This window comes from Octopus sinensis, linkage group LG10, assembly GCF_006345805.1.
Source record: "Octopus sinensis linkage group LG10, ASM634580v1, whole genome shotgun sequence".
In the NCBI taxonomy this organism is placed as follows: domain Eukaryota; kingdom Metazoa; phylum Mollusca; class Cephalopoda; order Octopoda; family Octopodidae; genus Octopus; species Octopus sinensis.
In genome coordinates this window covers 5,779,550-5,798,250 of record NC_043006.1, presented here as the reverse complement: position 1 = coordinate 5,798,250, position 18,701 = coordinate 5,779,550, and the positions used below count along the sequence as shown (strand labels likewise).

At 35.0% G+C, this 18,701-nt stretch overlaps 1 protein-coding gene across 2 annotated transcripts in view; it reads right to left on the bottom strand.

Moving 5' to 3' along the window:
• Nucleotides 1-5,442: 5,442 nt before the first annotated feature.
• LOC115216379 (unconventional myosin-Id) overlaps nt 5,443-18,701 on the bottom strand; it is a 141,852-nt gene continuing 128,593 nt past the window's right edge. For both annotated transcript variants that reach the window (XM_029785674.2, XM_036506271.1), the window contains exons 22-24: nt 12,400-12,516; nt 10,782-10,930; nt 5,443-7,448 (exon numbers count right to left, since the gene is read on the bottom strand). In XM_029785674.2, the coding sequence (XP_029641534.1) occupies nt 7,256-7,448; nt 10,782-10,930; nt 12,400-12,516 (459 nt within the window). In that variant the 3' untranslated portion in view covers nt 5,443-7,255. The remainder of the gene's footprint in view (nt 7,449-10,781; nt 10,931-12,399; nt 12,517-18,701) is intronic.

Genomic DNA, 18,701 nt, shown 5'->3' with positions numbered 1-18,701 from the left:
GGAACCATGTGGTTTGTAAGCAAGCTACTTACTACACAGCCACTCCTGCGCCATATTATTAATATATCAAAATTTCAAAGTATAAGCTCAAGTTGTATATAAAACAACTTTGTAGCATCTTTAACCCTTTCATTACCAACCCGGCTGAAACCACAACTGGCTCTGTAGTACAAATGTCTTGTTTTCATAAGTTCTGAATTAAAATCTTCCACCAAACCTTAGTCACAGTTTATGTTCCTAACACTAGCTGAATGACAACTAAGTTATTTTACTAAATTCTTTGTTATATTTAAAGTAATTGAAAGAAACACAGAGCATCCCAAAACAAATACAGTAACAAAAGGGTTAAAAGATAATCTGGTCGAAAAAGAAATACAGTGTGACACAGCTGTTTTGGTATCACTGATTCAGTGCTGATTTATTTGACAATAGACATTTTGATGTTTCCTTATTCCCTACCTACTCTGTCCCTCTATTTGTGACTTTGAGCATATTTCTTTTCCTGTATCCGAGGAGAGGGAAAGTGCTTATTGCGTTCAATTATTAACTTGTAATGTCGCTCCCTCCCGCCCTCACTTTTTATTTGTATATTTGTGTGTGTGTGTGTGTGTGTGTGTGTGTGTGTGTGGTGTGTGTGTGTGTGTGTGTGTGTGTGTTGTGCCATACAGTACTGTCACAAAACAAACTGAATGTCCAGTTAGCTATACTTAATCAACATCCTAACAGTTGTCAAATTTTCATTATAAAACCAGAGGTAAAAATTAAAAACACTTTATTGAGCATGCATTCATTTCAGCTGGTTTCAATAATGTTAATTTAGAGTGCATCATGAATTATTATTAAATTGTTACATAAAAGACACAACAGTCGTTATTTGCATAGTATACAGACATCAAAGACGTGAGGCTGTAAATGCATTGACACTTCAGCTGGACATTGGAGCAAGTCTCATAAATTAATTAAACTAAAGATATGACTAACAAACTAGTGTACCGGTGGTTATTAGTATCTCTTGTAATATGAGCAGTCCCTAATGTAACAGATGGCTAAAATATTTCTTTATTGCCCACGAGGGGACAAACAAGGACAAAGGAATTAAGTCGATTAGATCGACTCCAGTATGTAACTGGTACAAAATTTATCGACCCCGAAAGGATGAAAGGTAAAGTCGACCTCGGTGGAACTTGAACTCAGAACGTAGCTGCAGATGAAATGCTGTTAAACATTTCGCCCAGCGTGCTAACGGTTCTGCCAGCTCGCAACCTATAACAGATGGCTAAAATATGTTAGCAGCTAATGTAGTAGTAGTAAACTGGTATCGTGTTTATTTAAAGATATTGTATATCATAACTGACACACAATGATGTTTATAAAAAAAACTTCAAAGGAAGAAGTGATCAGTAGGAATAACTGATGTTGTGGAAAAAAAACTGTAGGAAAATGTGTAGGATGTGTGGAGAAAGTTGTGGAGGGTGTTTGGTAAAACAAGGGAAAGTCTTTACAGAAAAGAGAGAGTGTGTAGATGGTGAATAGTATCAAAAACACTGTGTATGTGTGTGTGAAAGAGAGGAAAAATATATGTGTATAAATCAGTGAAGGATTGTTTTTTTTTTTTCATAAAATAATGAAATGAATAAACGGAAACTGTGTATGCTGTCATAATTACAGAGAAAAACAAAAATTGAATTGAAAAATCACATTTAAAATGAACAAAAGCATTTCATGTTTATTTATACCAAAGTAATAAAGAAATAGAAATGTTTGTTTTATAAAATATATATTTTGTCGTTTTTTTCTTGCTTTCAACAAATCAAGCAATAAATGTTTTTTTTTTTAATGTTTTCATAATATATGCATCATGTTTGGACTATTGTCATTATTTGGATAATTAAAATTGATTTCTATATGTTAAACAGCAAATTCTTGTAAGCTTCATGGAACAAAGAGTGAATGAATATATAAGAATAATTAAGGTGAATGATAATTACAGCACATAGTAGGATATTCTAGCAGAATTTACCGGAGGGTATCAACAATATTTTCATATATACACAGGACACTGTTTATTTTCAGGGATATATACAGTGGAAACAAATTATTTAGAAAATATTCTTTTTGTTTAAAATATTTGGTCTCAAATCCAGAAAAATCTTTTTGTTTGTTTTTAGATTAAACAATTGGTCTTTATTAACCATATAAGACTATTATAGCTTGATTTTGTGATTATAGACATTGAGATTAAACAAGAGGTTTGGAGACTAAACTGTAAAAAAATATTTTGTGACTAAATTGTTGACTTGTGATCAAAAAAAAAAAAGTTTGTTTTTGGACCGTTGGTAAAAACAATGGAAACAAACTAATTGGTCTTGTGATCATAAAAAATAGAAAAAAAAAACAAGCAATTTATTTTTTTCAATAAGACTGCATTTTACAGCCGTAAATATTACAGCCAAACATGGATGTTTGGACTACAAGCATTAAGATTAACCATTTCTGATTGCAATTTGTACATCCATACATTGAATTTATACAAAAAAAGTGGAAGTAAATATTTCTTTTTGCCCTCAGAAAGCTTTTAGTTAAATGATTTGAATGAAGGATTTAATTTGATGAGATTTCAACTAAATAATAACTGTAGGGATATGTGAATTAGTGAATTAAGATACCTGTGCTGTAGTTGTCGTACATGACAAACAAGCTTCAAATCTATTTTTTATTTCAAACACTTGAAGGAGAAATGGCTCGTCAAAATATTATATGAACTTTATTCCACAGACATTGATCATTAAAAAAGTCATTTTAGATATGTTTGTGTGATGGCAAATCATTCAACTAATCTAAAACAAACAGTATTGTGCGTTCTTGGCATTTTTTTGGTTTTTGTCAGAGTGGATTTTTGAATATAATTTTTGCATTTAAAAGAAATCAGAAACAACAAGAACAGGTTTTCAAATAAAACTGACTTTTGATGTCATTAACTTGGTGTTGACTTTGAATTATATTTACAATTACCAAACAAATCAGGTGTTAACTAATTCTGCTATTGCAGTGTAGAAGTGGGTGGTAGCTGCTGTTTATAAACAACAGAAGCCATAATAAAACAATTTTAAGTGGCAGTGTTAGTTGAAAATGTTAATGATGCATCCTATATTTGGGAACACTTTTGAAATGCATACATTTTGTGAAATGTAAAATATTTTACAATCTAAAATTAATGATAAAATTTCAATGTGTGGATATTCTAGAAAGCATTGAACACAAGCAGGTTATGTCATGTATATAAAGATGGTCTAGAGATTTATTTGACAGTTATAAAGAAAAATGTGCTTTTTGAGAGGCACATTCAAAAATGTAATTTATGTAGCAATACTTGAAACATACAGCAGTACTATGTAGTGCTTCACGTAAAATTCAATACTGAATACTCTGTTATAAAACAACTTTCCAGATAACCCATAGCCTGTCAGATAACAGACCAAAAAAACAATGTGATTTAAGAATAAAAGTAAATTGGTCAGATAATAAAACAAAATTTGAAAACTTAATATGATGTTGCTGTTTGTATCTGAGAACCTGATAGAATTCTACTTATGAGCCAAAATAACACTGGAAACACATAAAAAAAACCGACAAAGTTTAAGTTTCCTCAACACAATAACAATAACAAAAATAGCAACAGATATTAATGCGCATTAATTGTCTTCCATTTTAAAATTTAAATCTTAATATCTTGGAAGGAATTTTAATCATGATGATATCACTTTTGATTGGAAATCTTACTCCATATGATTTGTGTATTTTTACAATGAAAGTTCCCTAAAACTCTGGGAAAGAATTCCTGACACAGCCTTGTTTTAAGGATTTGTCTTTTGCAGAGCAATGCTTTGATTTGGATGAACACAGCTGAATAGTGAAACTAAAGCCACCAGTAAACCTTCAGTTTTGGAAGTAATTCAAGAGATCACATAGTTTTTTCATAAAATATATATATAGTATTTGGTTTTGTGAGAAATAAAGAAATAGTTTCGACTCCAGAGGTTTCGAGTGTATTACAGTGATAAAATTCAGTAGAGTGTGTATATAACACATGCTATACATCACAGCATAAAAGTCAATATTTTAAGCTGAGGGGAAAAAAATTCTACTGGAAACTATAGATCAATCTATATACCAAGTATAAAATAAGAAACTTTGCAACAAACCTGGGCTTGTAAGTTGAGCCCAAAACCTCAAGACCAACTAATCCATTTGTTGGCTAATATTCTGCAATTTATGATACATTACTTTAAAGTTTCAAAGTATATATAAACAACTCTAGAACAACGAACAATACTACTAAGTGCACTACAGGGAATATACACAAGATGATTGCTGTAATCAGAATTCCATTCAATACTTTTCGAGTGTTAAAGAGCTATTTACAAGTATAACCTTGGTATTTGGAAATAACATAGGTTCAGGAGTAGAATTAAATGTTTATTATATCTTAGAACATTTTATACTCCAGAAACTCTTTCAGGCATAAACTTAGTAACAAACCACATTATCATCATCATCATCTGTTATTTAGAATGTGTAAAGCTGGGTACACATTTTTGCTGCCAAGTTTGATTGACAATAATAAAAAATTAAAACCAAGTGTATACATATATATACATATAAATCACATCATGTGTGTATGTATGTATATATATGTCTACACACACACACACACACAAATATGTATATGTGCAAAAATTATATATATATATATATATATATATCTACACACACACAAATCATATGAATATGTGCAAAAATTATATATATATATATATATATGTATGTATGTATGTATCATATTCACACACACTCACACCCATATATCTTTTATATTAATTTATTTCCATGTTCCTAATGAAGAATTGTTAATGTTTTTGTCACAGCATTTTTAATACCGGATGCTTTTCCTATTGCTAACCATTCAAACAACGTTGGAGTGAAACTTGTATCTTGAAGCAAGCAAAGTTATGACCAGAAAATAGAATCAAAACTCTGCATATTTGTAAGTTTCACATATCTACGTTCCCTTTAATACTGTCAAAAACCATACTGTAATATGTATAGATATAATTATTTTTGGTGAATGTTGTTGTCTAGGTAAAAAATCACAGCGCTATGCTTAAAAACAAATTATGTGCTAAAACAGCAACTAAGCATTTATGGAGTGGATATCTTCATGTTTTTATGCATGGAAACAGAAAGTGTATACTGAACTGAAGGTGTGTATGTGTCTGTGTGTGTGTGTATATATATATATATATATATATATATATATATATATATATATAACTCATATTTACCTGGGAGGTACACAGCTACATATCATTATGTATATGTAGACATGAATGTATGTATACACACACAGAATATTAATTTGAGGGAAAGAATATCCTATTTTCCAAACGTTTAATTTCTCATTAGAAATGATTTTCAGGTGTACACTTCTTTGTTCAAGCTATATACACCCACTATTACTACTTTGTGTGTGTATGTGTGTGTGTGTGTGTGTTGGGTAGACAAGTACAAGATAAAGAACGTTGATTACACATAATAGAATTCATCTATTCAAAGCTTTACTCTCACTAATATTAGTCAACCTATCAGTTTATCAAATATTCTTAAATTTGAATTTATAATGAATGTATGAGCTGCATTCTTTCCAGCTTTAATCCAATCAGTCAATTTGACATGATTAATCTGATTGATGATCATTTGGGTTGGAATGGTACTGCTGATACGTAATCTGTTGCTATTACCACACAATCAGTCAAGTAGTGAAGTATCATCATTGCAGCTATAATAAATTATTATAATAATTTTAGCAGTTATTATCATGACAGCATTTCTGTACTGTCTTTCGATAGAGCTTATTAATAGGTTGTGTAAGAATATCATACTTTTCTGCAAGACAGAGAAGGCATTTTATTGGCCTTTTGATATAAGTAAACGGAATTCAATAATAGATCAATTTCTGGATATGTAGTATTTCATTTATTTTTATTTTATTATGTATTTTTTCAACATGCTCAATGAGTGTTATTCTTTGTTTTTCAATGTTAATAGAATTCTAGATTGATGCATTAGAGTCATAGTGATATATTTATCATTAAATGGACAAAATATTGTAGTGCTAGATTTGGATGGTAACTTAGACTTGATGAGTGCAGCAGTTAACTATATCAATTGTGCAGCTGGAGTTAATATTTACATCGTTTTTGTTGAAAACTCTTGTTTATATAGTTTTGAGCTCAGTGAGAAAATGGTGTCCTAATCCATAATAAAACCTTTCTATATATATATATATATCGTTTGCAACAGACAAGCTGAATATATATATATATATATATATATATATACCAAGCCTTGAATTTCTTGAACTTATATTACCTGAGACACAGAGAATATGTGTACTGTTCAAATATAAATGAAATATGCCATATAGTGCATTAGTGCAACTAGAGAGGGGTAGGGCAGAGAGGAGGACAGTCCATCCTGGGCAGCACCCCTTTTGGGTCTGCTGTAGGCAATATATGTTTTTTGTGGGGCTCAGGGGTGACAGCCACTCTAGCTACACTAGTGAAATGATAACTAATATAACTTGCCATAACGGTGATTAAATATGATTTGTTTATATGCAGTAATTTCCTCTTTCACTTTCTACATGGAGAGTTCTGACGGCCACTTAGAATAAAGGACTCAAAGATACATCTGAGAGGAAATAAACATTTAATTTATCATCATTCATCGAGCAAAATATATTTGGTTTCACCTGAAGAGCCATACGTGAAACAAGATATATTTTGTTAGAGTAATGATTATGGATTAAATGCCCATCATTAAATATATATATATATATATATATCTCCATTATCAACAATATATATATATATATATATATATATATATATAAGTGTGTGTGTGTGTATGAATGTTTCATCATGAGGTGAAACTATGAAAGACTTAACAGGTCATTGTTTTTTTTAAACAAAATTCGTTGCTCTTTAATTTGTAGAATTGCAATTCTCATCAGAATATTTGGATTTATGAGAAACTATTTTCTATTGTCAAAAAAAAAAAAAATGAAAAAAGTATGTGAAGAACCAAGTAGTGGTTGGGGTGGAATGATTAATTTTTATATGTTGTATGTAACCATGGCAACAATTTGACAGCCAAACAGCAGCAAATCCAAGATTCCAATAAAAGTCAGTAATAGTTAGGAATTATTAAACAGCATCTTATTCGCATTGGCAGGCCACATTAGTGTCATATTACCATTTTCTTTACGAAACTCTGGTTCACGGTTGATATAATCAGCAGAGAAATGCACACGGATATTGCGCTGTTTATCTCCCAGCATGCATTTCAAATTCTTCCCAACAAAGATTTTTAAATCTTGTTTGGTTATGCTGAAAAAGAGAGAGAAATAAAATAAACAAATGTACATTTGGAAAAGTATAAGAGACTGCTAGTTAATAAGAGACTGCTAGTTAATACAAATGTACATTTGGAAAAGTATAAGAGATTGCTAGTTAATGTAAAATAACTATGAAATAGATTATGCGAATGAATTTAAATCATTGAATTGAAAATCGTATACCTCCATTTAATATTCATTTTTATAAACTTAATATATACCCATGTTATTCTTAAGGTTTTTTTCTACAAAACTGGGAATTTAACGGTGGAGTCAGTGAAACGTTGGGTATATATATATGTTTCTCTCCTTGTTTCTTTCTGTGTTCCTTTCTGTGGAAGAGCATAGGCTCGAAACGTAAAAGACTTTCAATTCCCAAGCGTGATATAGTTACAAAGTCAGTTTGAAATAGTTGCAGAAGACTAGGGTGAGAGTGCATGAAATTCCAAGCCAAAGTGAGTGGTAGTAGATATAATAAAAATACACTTAATGGCATCCCAGCAACGACTGTCCCAGCATTTTGTATATCAGGGACAGAATTGTCTAACATCTTCCTTTTCTTAAGATGGTTGGGTGTGATTTGAAAGAAACTTGGTTGTTATTCTTAGCTGGGTGAACAACCATAAGGCTACTCCTAAACTATAATCTGAATGCTGGTAAGTAAGTGTTAACATACTTAAAGTGCAGCAATGATAAAATCAATCAATAACCAATAATACTCCATTTTTGCAGCTGGTATAGAAGACAACAACAGACTTTACTGTCTATGATATTAATGGTGTCTCAATTATTTGACTTATAAACAATTTTGCTCTTTGCTTTGTGTTTACTCTGTTGGTGTTTAACTGTCATATTTCTACATATAGAGATGTTTGGAATATGATGAAATACAAAGCCTTCTCCATAGCTTGTTACCCCACCCTCAACCTGTCAGAGTCACTTCTAACAAAACATCAAAAATAAATTACACCTGAATTGTAATAAAGATTATGTGTTCCAATTAATTTTCAATATAATCAAGATTTTAGAGAGGTTTAGTAACATAATAATAACTAATTTTATATACCACTGTGTCAGTGAATAAAAATAGGAACCTAAAAAAAAATTGCTCCTAAAATAAGGATCACCTTAAACAGCAAAAACAGAATCTGGATCTTAACCCGTGGACTTGTGATGCAAAGATTACAAAATACCAGCGGTGTATTTAACATTTTTTAACATATTACCAATATAATATATACACTGTAACTAAATCCGTAAATCTATTTCATATAAATGGTAAAATTATATTTAACCCTTTGCTAGATCCTGTAAAATAACCACTGCCTAAACAGGGTCGTTAGGGCTTGGGAAACTCCAGTCAGTAACATTTAATCTCTATTTATAAAACTGAAATGCGAAAAGTTTGTTTGTTTGTTTGTTTGTCTGGAACGGTTTAAAGGCCACTATATCCCGTCGGATTGACTCCAAAATTTACAGGGACATGTAAAATGAGGTGAGGATGCCAGTGGGCTAGGTTAGAAATCCCTATCTTAAAAGGTGTCATTGCTAGGGCCAAAAACGCACTTTGACAAGTCGACTCTCATTCTTTTATGTATCTGTCTTCCTCTGTCACTCACACTCACTATCTTTCCTCCCTTCCCATCACTTTCTATATATAACGTCGATAACGGCGTCTAACTCCCCTTCACTTTCTCTTTATAACTTCGTCAAACGGCGTTCTATCTCTCCCCCGCCTTCCACAGCGCTTTCACACTCTCTCTCTCTACGTCTGTCTGCATTCATACAGAGAATTATCATCGCTACCACAACCACACAATCATGAGAACAAATATTATGAATCAGATATTTATTGGGTTAATTTATATGTGTGTGTGTGTGTGTGTATCTATATATAAATATGTATATATAATGTATATATACAAAGTGTATATATCTGTATATATATATATAATTTGTATACATTTATATATACCACACTCTTACCCACGCGTAGAGTGGGTCACCTTAAGCTAGTGTATTATAAATTGAAAGTACTTTGTTGTTATTTGAAATGAATTGGCATGAATTTTAAGAGTCACAGTAGTGTGCTTGACAGTATCATTCTAGTGGTTATTGAGATGATTAACTATTGAAATAGTAAACTCTTAAGTGCTTAGCCTTTTGCAACTGTCGGAACACTGTCCTATTGACATGTAGAAACATTTATATAATTATAGGTTATGAAGGTTAATTTTAGTTCTATGTATATTAAATTTGCTAAAAATAACATTTGTCTTGTGAAGAATTCATATATGTATAAGAAAAAAACCTAACACCTTGTGACCTACTGCTACAAAATATTACCATGTAAGTAATATTACACCATGAGCATAGCTGAAACTTTACTTTTTGAGGGGAAGTTCCTGGAATTGGTCTTATATACTCTTATATACTCAGTCACCTTATACACTAATATATATAATATTGGTATTTGGTTAACTCTAAGGCAGTCCTGATTGAGCATTTTTTTTTTATTTATGTGCCCTTTTCAAGCCTAGCCAGCTCATGGGCCCAGTTTCCCGGTTTCTTTGGTGTATGTGTTCCCATTAGCTGGACGGGATGCCAGTCCATTGCAGCATTACTCAAGAAATAGGAAGAAAGAGTGAGAGAAAGTTGGGGCAAAAGAGTACAACAGGGGTCGCCACCATCCCCTGCAGGAGCCTCATGGAGCTTTAGGTGTTTTCACTCAATGAACACACATAACACTCGGTCTGGGAATCGAAACCACGATCCCCCGACTGCAAGTCCACTGCCCTAACCACTGGGCCATTGCACCTCCACAATATACATGCCAGTATTATATACTGATTGAACCTACCTATGATCAAATGCGTTTTAACATCGATCATCCTGTCCTTTTTCTTTATCTAGGACTACACTGTTCTACATGTCCTTTCTTATTTATTGTAATATGGTGCAATTCGAAAAATTGACTGCTCTTTCTAAGAACAAGTGACTGCTTCTTCATTAGACTTCCTTATACCAAGCTGGTGGTGACCACCAGAAATCATGTTAGATCATTGATGTTATGAGGTTTTGATGAAAATTTTATTTTAAAGAAAAATGTTTTTATATAGGTAGTCCCAGATTTATTGGCATTAAAATGGTTCAGTGCAATTAGTATGAAATTAATCCTCTCAAAGAAACATGATTAAAAGTACTCAAGAAAATGTAACACATCTTGTGGAAATATCACCTGAGATAAACAACTGAATTAAGTTTCAAGTACAGGTGTTCACAAAAATGTTAAAAAGATAATTTTAAAAATTCTAAAAGTACATACCGATGCCAGTTCTTGCAAATAGCACCAATCACTTCTCCAACTCTGTCTTCTTGGCCTGGATGTTGAAGGCTTACAACAAGATCATTGCCATCCTTCATGTGGAATATAATAAGTTGGTCTGTATCTGGTGACACGCTCAGACCAGTTAGCTACAATAAAATACAGAATATTTATCTTACAAATGTTATTGATGTATAGTCAGCATTTGATGTCATGGCAATTACTGTAGTGCCAAATCAGCCTTAATTGAACAGGACAAGGATAAAAAATATTGCAACAACACTGGTTTGTGTATGTGTGTATGTAGTAACTGGTATATAATGCTGGTATATATAGAGGGCGGCGAGCTGGCAGAAACGTTAGCACGCCGGGCGAAATGCTTAGCGGTATTTCGTCTGCATTACGTTGTGAGTTCAAATTCCGCCGAGTTCGACTTTGCCTTTCATCCTTTCGGGTCGATAAATTAAGTACCAGTTACCCACTGGGGTCGATGTAATCGACTTAATACCTAATGTATGTCCTTGTTTGTCCCCTCTGTGTTTAGCCCCTTGTGGGTAATAAAGAAATAGGTATATAATGCTGGCATCTTTGGGTTTAATTATTGGTATATACTACTGGTATGCTTGTGATGTTGGTATGTCAAGTTAAGTTAAGGTGGCGAGCTGGCAGAATCGTTAGCACACCGGGCGAAATGCGTAGCCATATTTTGTCTGCCATTACGTTCTGAGTTCAAATTCCGCCAAGGTCAACTTTGCCTTTCATCTTTTCAGGGTCGATAAATTAAGTACCAGTTACGCACTGGGGTCGATATAATCGACTTAATCCGTTTGTCTGTCCTTGTTTGTCCTCTCTGTGTTTAGCCCCTTGTGGGTAATAAAGAAATAGGTATATAATGCTGGCATCTTTGGGTTTAATTATTGGTATATACTACTGGTATGCTTGTGATGTTGGTATGTCAAGTTAAGTTAAGGTGGCGAGCTGGCAGAATCGTTAGCACACCGGGCGAAATGCGTAGCCATATTTTGTCTGCCATTACGTTCTGAGTTCAAATTCCGCCAAGGTCAACTTTGCCTTTCATCTTTTCAGGGTCGATAAATTAAGTACCAGTTACGCACTGGGGTCGATATAATCGACTTAATCCGTTTGTCTGTCCTTGTTTGTCCTCTCTGTGTTTAGCCCCTTGTGGGTAGTAAAGAAATAGGTGTGTCAAGTTAATGTATGTATGTAGTTACAAATATGTGTGTGCATATAATTACTGGTATATAATACTATTTTTTTGGTATTATCCTGGTACATAATATTGATGCATGAGGTTACTAGTACACAGTACTGATGTTTATGCAATTACTTGTGTATAACATTGGTTTCTGTTAGTAGTTAGCGGTCATCATCATCCTCATCATCACTGTTTAACGTCCGCTTTCCATGCTAGCATGGACTGGATGATTTGACTGAGGTCTGGCAAACCAGAAGGCTGCACCAGGCTCCAGTCTGATCTGGCAGAGTTTCTACAGCTATATGCCCTTCCTAATGCCGACCACTCCGAGAGTGTAGTGGGTGCTTTTATGTGCAATTAATCTGATTAAAGCCAGTATAAAAACAGAAATTTATCACTTACATTAACAAATGGAATTCCAGATTTCATTAATTTAAATTTCTTTTTGTGATCAAACTTGTAAAAATGTCTGTCAGTGATGGCCACGGCTCTTTCAGATGACTTGTTGTTCTTATTAATCTGATGTAAAAAAAAAAAAGAAATACAGATATAATACTAAAAAAAGGTTGACTAAAGAATATTCCTATGAAAGAACAAAGGAAGTTTCTTAGGTAGACAGAATCTTCCTTATTAGGTTAGGTAGATAGTAGTATTAGAATATTAGGTTTGGTAGATAGTATATAATACTAAAAAAGGTTTACTAAAGAATATTCCTATGAAAGAACGATGGAAGTTTCTTAGGTAGATAGCCAGAGAAAAAGAATAACAAAATAACAGCTGATGTAAATGTTGGTTGATTGTTCCAACCATGCTTTATAGTGTATAGAGAGAGAGCAAGAGAGAGAATAAGAGATATAGAGAAAGTTAATATGGGTGCCATCAGAAAAGTCAGCAAATTGGGTCAGTGGGTTCTTCACAAACTTTCCGAGTCTCATCACATGCAGAGTGTGAATGTATGCTCTTTTTTGCTGTCACATTTCATGAATGAACCTTTTTTGAACCAAATAGTGGCTGGTGGCAAGAAATGGGTTCTCTATAAAAATGTCAAGCACCGAAGACAGTGGTTAGGGAAAGGAGAAACACTGGCACCCCAGGCTAAAGAAGGTCTTCACCCATGTAAGTTTGCCTAGAGTAGAAAAGATTTTAAAGGCAGTGAGCTGGCAGAAATGTTAGCACACCGTTAGTATTTTGTCTGTCTTTATGTTCTGAGTTCAAATTCCATTGAGGTCAACTTTGCCTTTCATCCTTTCGGGGTTGATAAATTAAGTGCCAATTGTGTACTGGGGTTGATCTAATCAATAGGCCTACTCCCCAAACATTTTGGGCCTTATGCCTAGACTAGAAAAGAATATTTGTTGGTAGAGGATTAATTAAAATACGATTCAAGTAAAAATAAAAAATAATTTTCCATGGACTTTTATGAATTCACATCAGTTCCCTCGAAGCTGCTTTTATTCAGTCTGGTTTCCCTAATTGTCCACTTAATAGGTGCAGGTGTGGCTAGAAGCTTGCTTCCCAATAATAAAGTTCTGGGTTCAGTCCCACAGAATGGTACCTTGGGCAAGTGTCTTCTACTATAGCCAAGGGTTGACCAAAGCTTTGTCAGTGGATTTGATAGACAGAAACTGAAGGAAGCCCATCATATATTTGTGTGTGTGTGTGTGTGTATGTATGTATGTGTATGTCTCTGCATCTGTGTGTCCCCCAACTCCACCACTTGACAATTAGTATTGGTGTCTTTAAGTCCCATAACTTAGCAAATTGACAAGAGAGACCGACAGAATAAGTACCAGGTTTACCAAGAAGTAATTTAATTCAATAAAAAAACTCCTCAAGGTAGTGCCCCAGCATGGCCACAATCTAACGAATGAAACAAGTAAAAAATAGAAGAAAAAGATTTATGGAAAAATAAAACTTTTAATAGATAGCTCTTTGTGAAGTTCATGCTTTAAAACTATTTAAAACAGCCTGCTTGTGAAATTAACGTGTAAGTGGCTGAGCACTCCACAGACACGTGTACCCTTAACGTAGTTCTTGGGGATATTCAGCGTGACACAGAGAGTGACAAGGCCGGCCCTTTGAAATACAGGTACAACAGAAACAGGAAGTAAGAGTGAGAGAAAGTTGTGGTGAAAGAGTACAGCAGGGATCACCACCATCCCCTGCAGGAGCCTCGTGGAGCTTTAGGTGTTTTCGCTCAATAAACACTCACAACGCTCGGTCTGGGAATCGAAACCGCGATCCTACGACCGCGAGTCCGCTGCCCTAACCACTGGGCCATTGCGCCTCCAAAACTATTGTAATGACATACAGCATGAGAGACAGCTGATGAAACACATAAGAACAGCTCAGAGGTTCTGCAATGTAGCCGTAACATGTTCCATTCTGGTCTGTTATCCGACCAAATTGTACAATGCCATGAATGAATGTGTGGAATGCAGTATGAAATTTATGGTACATTGATTTTGTTTTGTTGTTTAGTTTCTCCATGCATGATTGAAGGCTTTGATAACAATATCGATTCCCTGGGATACATTAACTGTAGTCGGCAATCCAACTACATTTGTTTGTCATAGGTTAAAAAACTATTATTGTATAGTTGTGTGTTTTATGTCTGTTTGGATCAATCAGGCATTTCCCTTGGTATTATGCAATGGAGAACTTAATTGAAGAAAAATATTTTGTAGGTTATAAAATTGCATGTATTTTCTGGGATTATCTAGGGATTACAACTTGGAAAATTTAATCATTTCACTTAAAATATGAGATTTATTTAAAACAAGACCTAACTATGGCATTAAAGTATTGAGTAAATTATCAAGAAAAAAAAATTACTGAAAATGGAGAATTTATGTAAGTGATCTATTTTTTATTCTTTTCTTTTCTTTTATTCTTTTACTTGTTTCAGTCATTTGACTGCGGCCATGCTGGAGCGCCGCCTTTAATCGAGCAACTCAACCCCGGGACTTATTCTTTTTTAAGCCCAGTACTTATTCTATCGGTCTGTTTTGCTGAACCGCTAAGTAACGGGGACATAAACACACCAGCATCGGTTGTCAAGCAATGCTAGAAGAACAAACACAGACACAAACACACACATACATATATATATATATACAACGGGCTTCTTTCAGTTTCCGTCTACCAAATCCACTCACAAGGCTTTGGTCGGCCCGAGGCTATAGTAGAAGACACTTGCCCAAGGTGCCACGCAGTGGGACTGAACCCGGAACCATGTGGTTGGTAAACAAGTTACCTACCACACAGCCACTCCTGCGCCTATTTATTTAGATTAACGAGGAAATAAAAAATATGAGAGTCAAAACTATTGAAAAAGTTGCAAGATGCAACGAAAATTTTAGGAGAATAAAAATAAGAAAAAAGTGGAAATTTTACTGGTGAATGTGTTACGTAATAAGGCACAAAAAGAAAATGACTCTCCCCAGACAAAAAAATATGAGAATCCTGTCAGCATGGTAATTAAAAAGATTTCAGAAATAATAACAAAAAAAAAAAGAAAAGAAAAAAAAAAAGAGTTTGTAAATTAATTTTATGTTGTAAAAAAAAAAAAAAGCAGAGGAGAAAAAAGAAAAAGCAAAAGTTACATAATGCTTCTAAAAGTTTTACGTCAGAAGAGCTTCTCAGTCAAGGGAGATAATCGATAAGAACACTGATAAGACATGAGAAAATGTTCTTTGTGTGGGTGTAGGTGAGGATGTTTGTCCATAGTGGTGTGTGTGTGTGTGTGTGTGTGTGTCTATGCTGTGTAGATGTGAATAAAACCTAATGGTATGGATGTAAAAGACAAATGGATAGACCAGAAGACAGGGTGTTTATGAGTTACAATGGGACGGTGCTTCTCGGCAGATGAAAGGATTTTTAGTTAACGGAAATAATGGACAAGAAAAGCTGTTGTAAATGCGTTTTAAAGTATGTGTCATTTGTGTTTTATGAATCAGAATCGAAATCGATCAATGGAAATTGCAGCTGAGTTACCAGTGCCGGTGGCACGTAAGAGAACCATCCAAACGTGGGCGTTGCCAGCTCCGCCCCGACTGGCCTCGTGCCGGTGGCATGTAAAAAGCACCATCCATTCGTGGCCGTTGCCAGCGCCGCCCTGACTAGCCTCGTGCCGGTGGCACGTAAAAAGCACCATCCGTTCATGGCCATTGCCAGCCTCGCCTGGCACGTAAAAAGCACCCACTACACTCATGGAGTGGTTGGCGTTAGGAAGGGCATCCAGCCGTAGAAACATTGCCAGATCAAACTGGGCCTGGTGCAGCCTTCTGGCTTCCCAGATCCCAGTCGAACCGTCCAACCCATGCTAGCATGGAAAGCTGACGCTAAACGATGATGATGAGGATGAAGAGAAAAGGCGGTAAAATGCAAGTTTATGTTCTTTAAGCATGTGTGTCTATGTGTGTGTTTGTCTATGAAGCCAGTATGCTCTGATGGATGTGTAATGTCAGTGTGCATACTCGACAGAGTGTAAGTACCTTGAGAGAAATGTTGGGCCTAAGAAGCATCAGTTGTGGTGTGCAAGAGAGACGACTACGCTGGTATGTGGGAGAGAGAGCATGAGCAAGTATGTGTTTGGTGTAGCTGATGTGAATTAAACATGATGGCATGTTTGTGTGCATGTCGTAGATAGTTGCTTAGAGAATAGAAGATGGGTTGTGTTTGTGTATATGTGGAGAGTAATGAAGGGGAAGTGTAGAGTGGAGTATGTTATAAGGAGTGACCTGTAAGAAATACTCTTTTTACTCTTACTCTTTTATTTGTTTCAGTCATTTGACTGCGGCCATGCTGGAGCACCGCCTTTAATCGAGCAACTCGACCCCAGGACTTATTTTTTTTGTAAGCCCAGTACTTATTCTATCGGTCTCTTTTGCCAAACCACTAAGTAACGGGGACATAAACACACCAGCATTGGTTGTCAAGCAGTGCTAGGGGGACAAACACAGACACACAAACACACACACGCATATATATACATATATACGACGGGCTTCTTTCAGTTTCCGTCTACCAAATCCACTCAAGGCTTTGGTCGGCCCGAAGCTATAGTAGAAGCCACATGCCCAAGGTGCCATGCAGTGGGACTGAACCCGGAACCATGTGGTTGGTAAACAAGCTACTTACCACACAGCCACTCCTGCGCCTATATGGTAATGTTTTTAAAGTAAAGACAACAAAGTATTCCGGCTGGATGAATTGTTTGCTAGTAGTTGTTGTTGTTCCCTATGCAAACAAGAGATTGCTGATCCATGGTGTAAAATAACATCACAAAGAAATGAAAATGGCTATGCCAAGGGGAATTCAAAGGATTAGCTACAAGTCTAAGAATTTGGATACTGTTTGTCAGACATCTAAAGGATGCTTTCTAAAATGGTCTGCCAATCTCTGACTAGAGTATACTCTATAAAACATGCCATGTAGTTGGCATTCTATGTCACGAATGAGGCTTTTTTCAGTACAAGTGAAGTTACCAGTGATGTAGAATGAGGGTTTAGCCCTTAGATGGTAACAATATCTTGGATGAAACGACAGTTGTTCTTGAAGAAGAAGGAATAGGTGAAGGTTACAGGTTGGGTATAGCAAGCCATAATAAAAATATAGATTAGGAAAAAAATGGGGATTGTGCCACATCTGAAGGAAGTGGAAAAAGGTGTTTAGGGTGGAAAGTGGTGAGGTTAGATTGGTAGAGACAGAAGTGCAGTAGAATGGTTATCTAAAGTGGTAAGGTGGTGGGATGGTAAGCAAGGGGATAGTAAAAGGAGTTGGTGGTAGGATAGATAGAAAGGCAGTGAGCTGGCAGAAACGTTAGCATGCCGGGCAAAATGCTTAGCAGTATTTTATCTTTCATCTGCCATTACGTTCTGAGTTCAAATTCTGCCGAGGTCGACTTTGCCTTTCATCATTTCAGGGTCGATTAAATAAGTACCAGTTACACACTGGGGGTCAATGTAATCGACTTAATCCATGTGTCTGTCCTTGTTTGTCCTCTCTGTATTTAGCCCCTTGTGGGTAGTAAAGAAATAGGTAGGATAGATACAATGTATGTGGAATATACAACAAGCTGAGTGAAAGCATCAACATCTGATTGGGGTTAACTAGGGCATATAAGATAGAGAAGATGAAGGAATTATGGAAAAAAAGATAGCATATATTTGGATGACTGAGGCAGAATGAGGTGATACCACATAAGACACATTCATTGGTGTAATATCTGTATAGCTCTAACATAGGTGCAGAGGACTGGATGAAGATTTGGGTCTCATTCAGACCAAGAAACAGATTAGCATAGTTAGGATCTATCTTGGTACCCATGTTCACCCAAGTAATTTGATGATAGAATTCAGCGAAAAATGTTGTTGAAGGTGAGAGGGTAGTTGGCCCAAGTACGTGGCACAATACCTATCTTCTCCTCTAACTATTCATTTATCACATACACACATATGTGATAGATATATCGCAAACACAACAGCACACATACCTACATATACTCTCAACATTCACTCCATACATAAGGAACATATTCTCACATCTTCCCTTTAATTCGATAAAATGCACACACATGCACTATAACACACGATACAACAACATTCTCATCCATTATCATGCTTTTCTGAAAAATTCTTCCAACAAGAAACACCATTCCATTTAATTACATCTGTCTACTGTTCTTCCACATGCAATGTCTA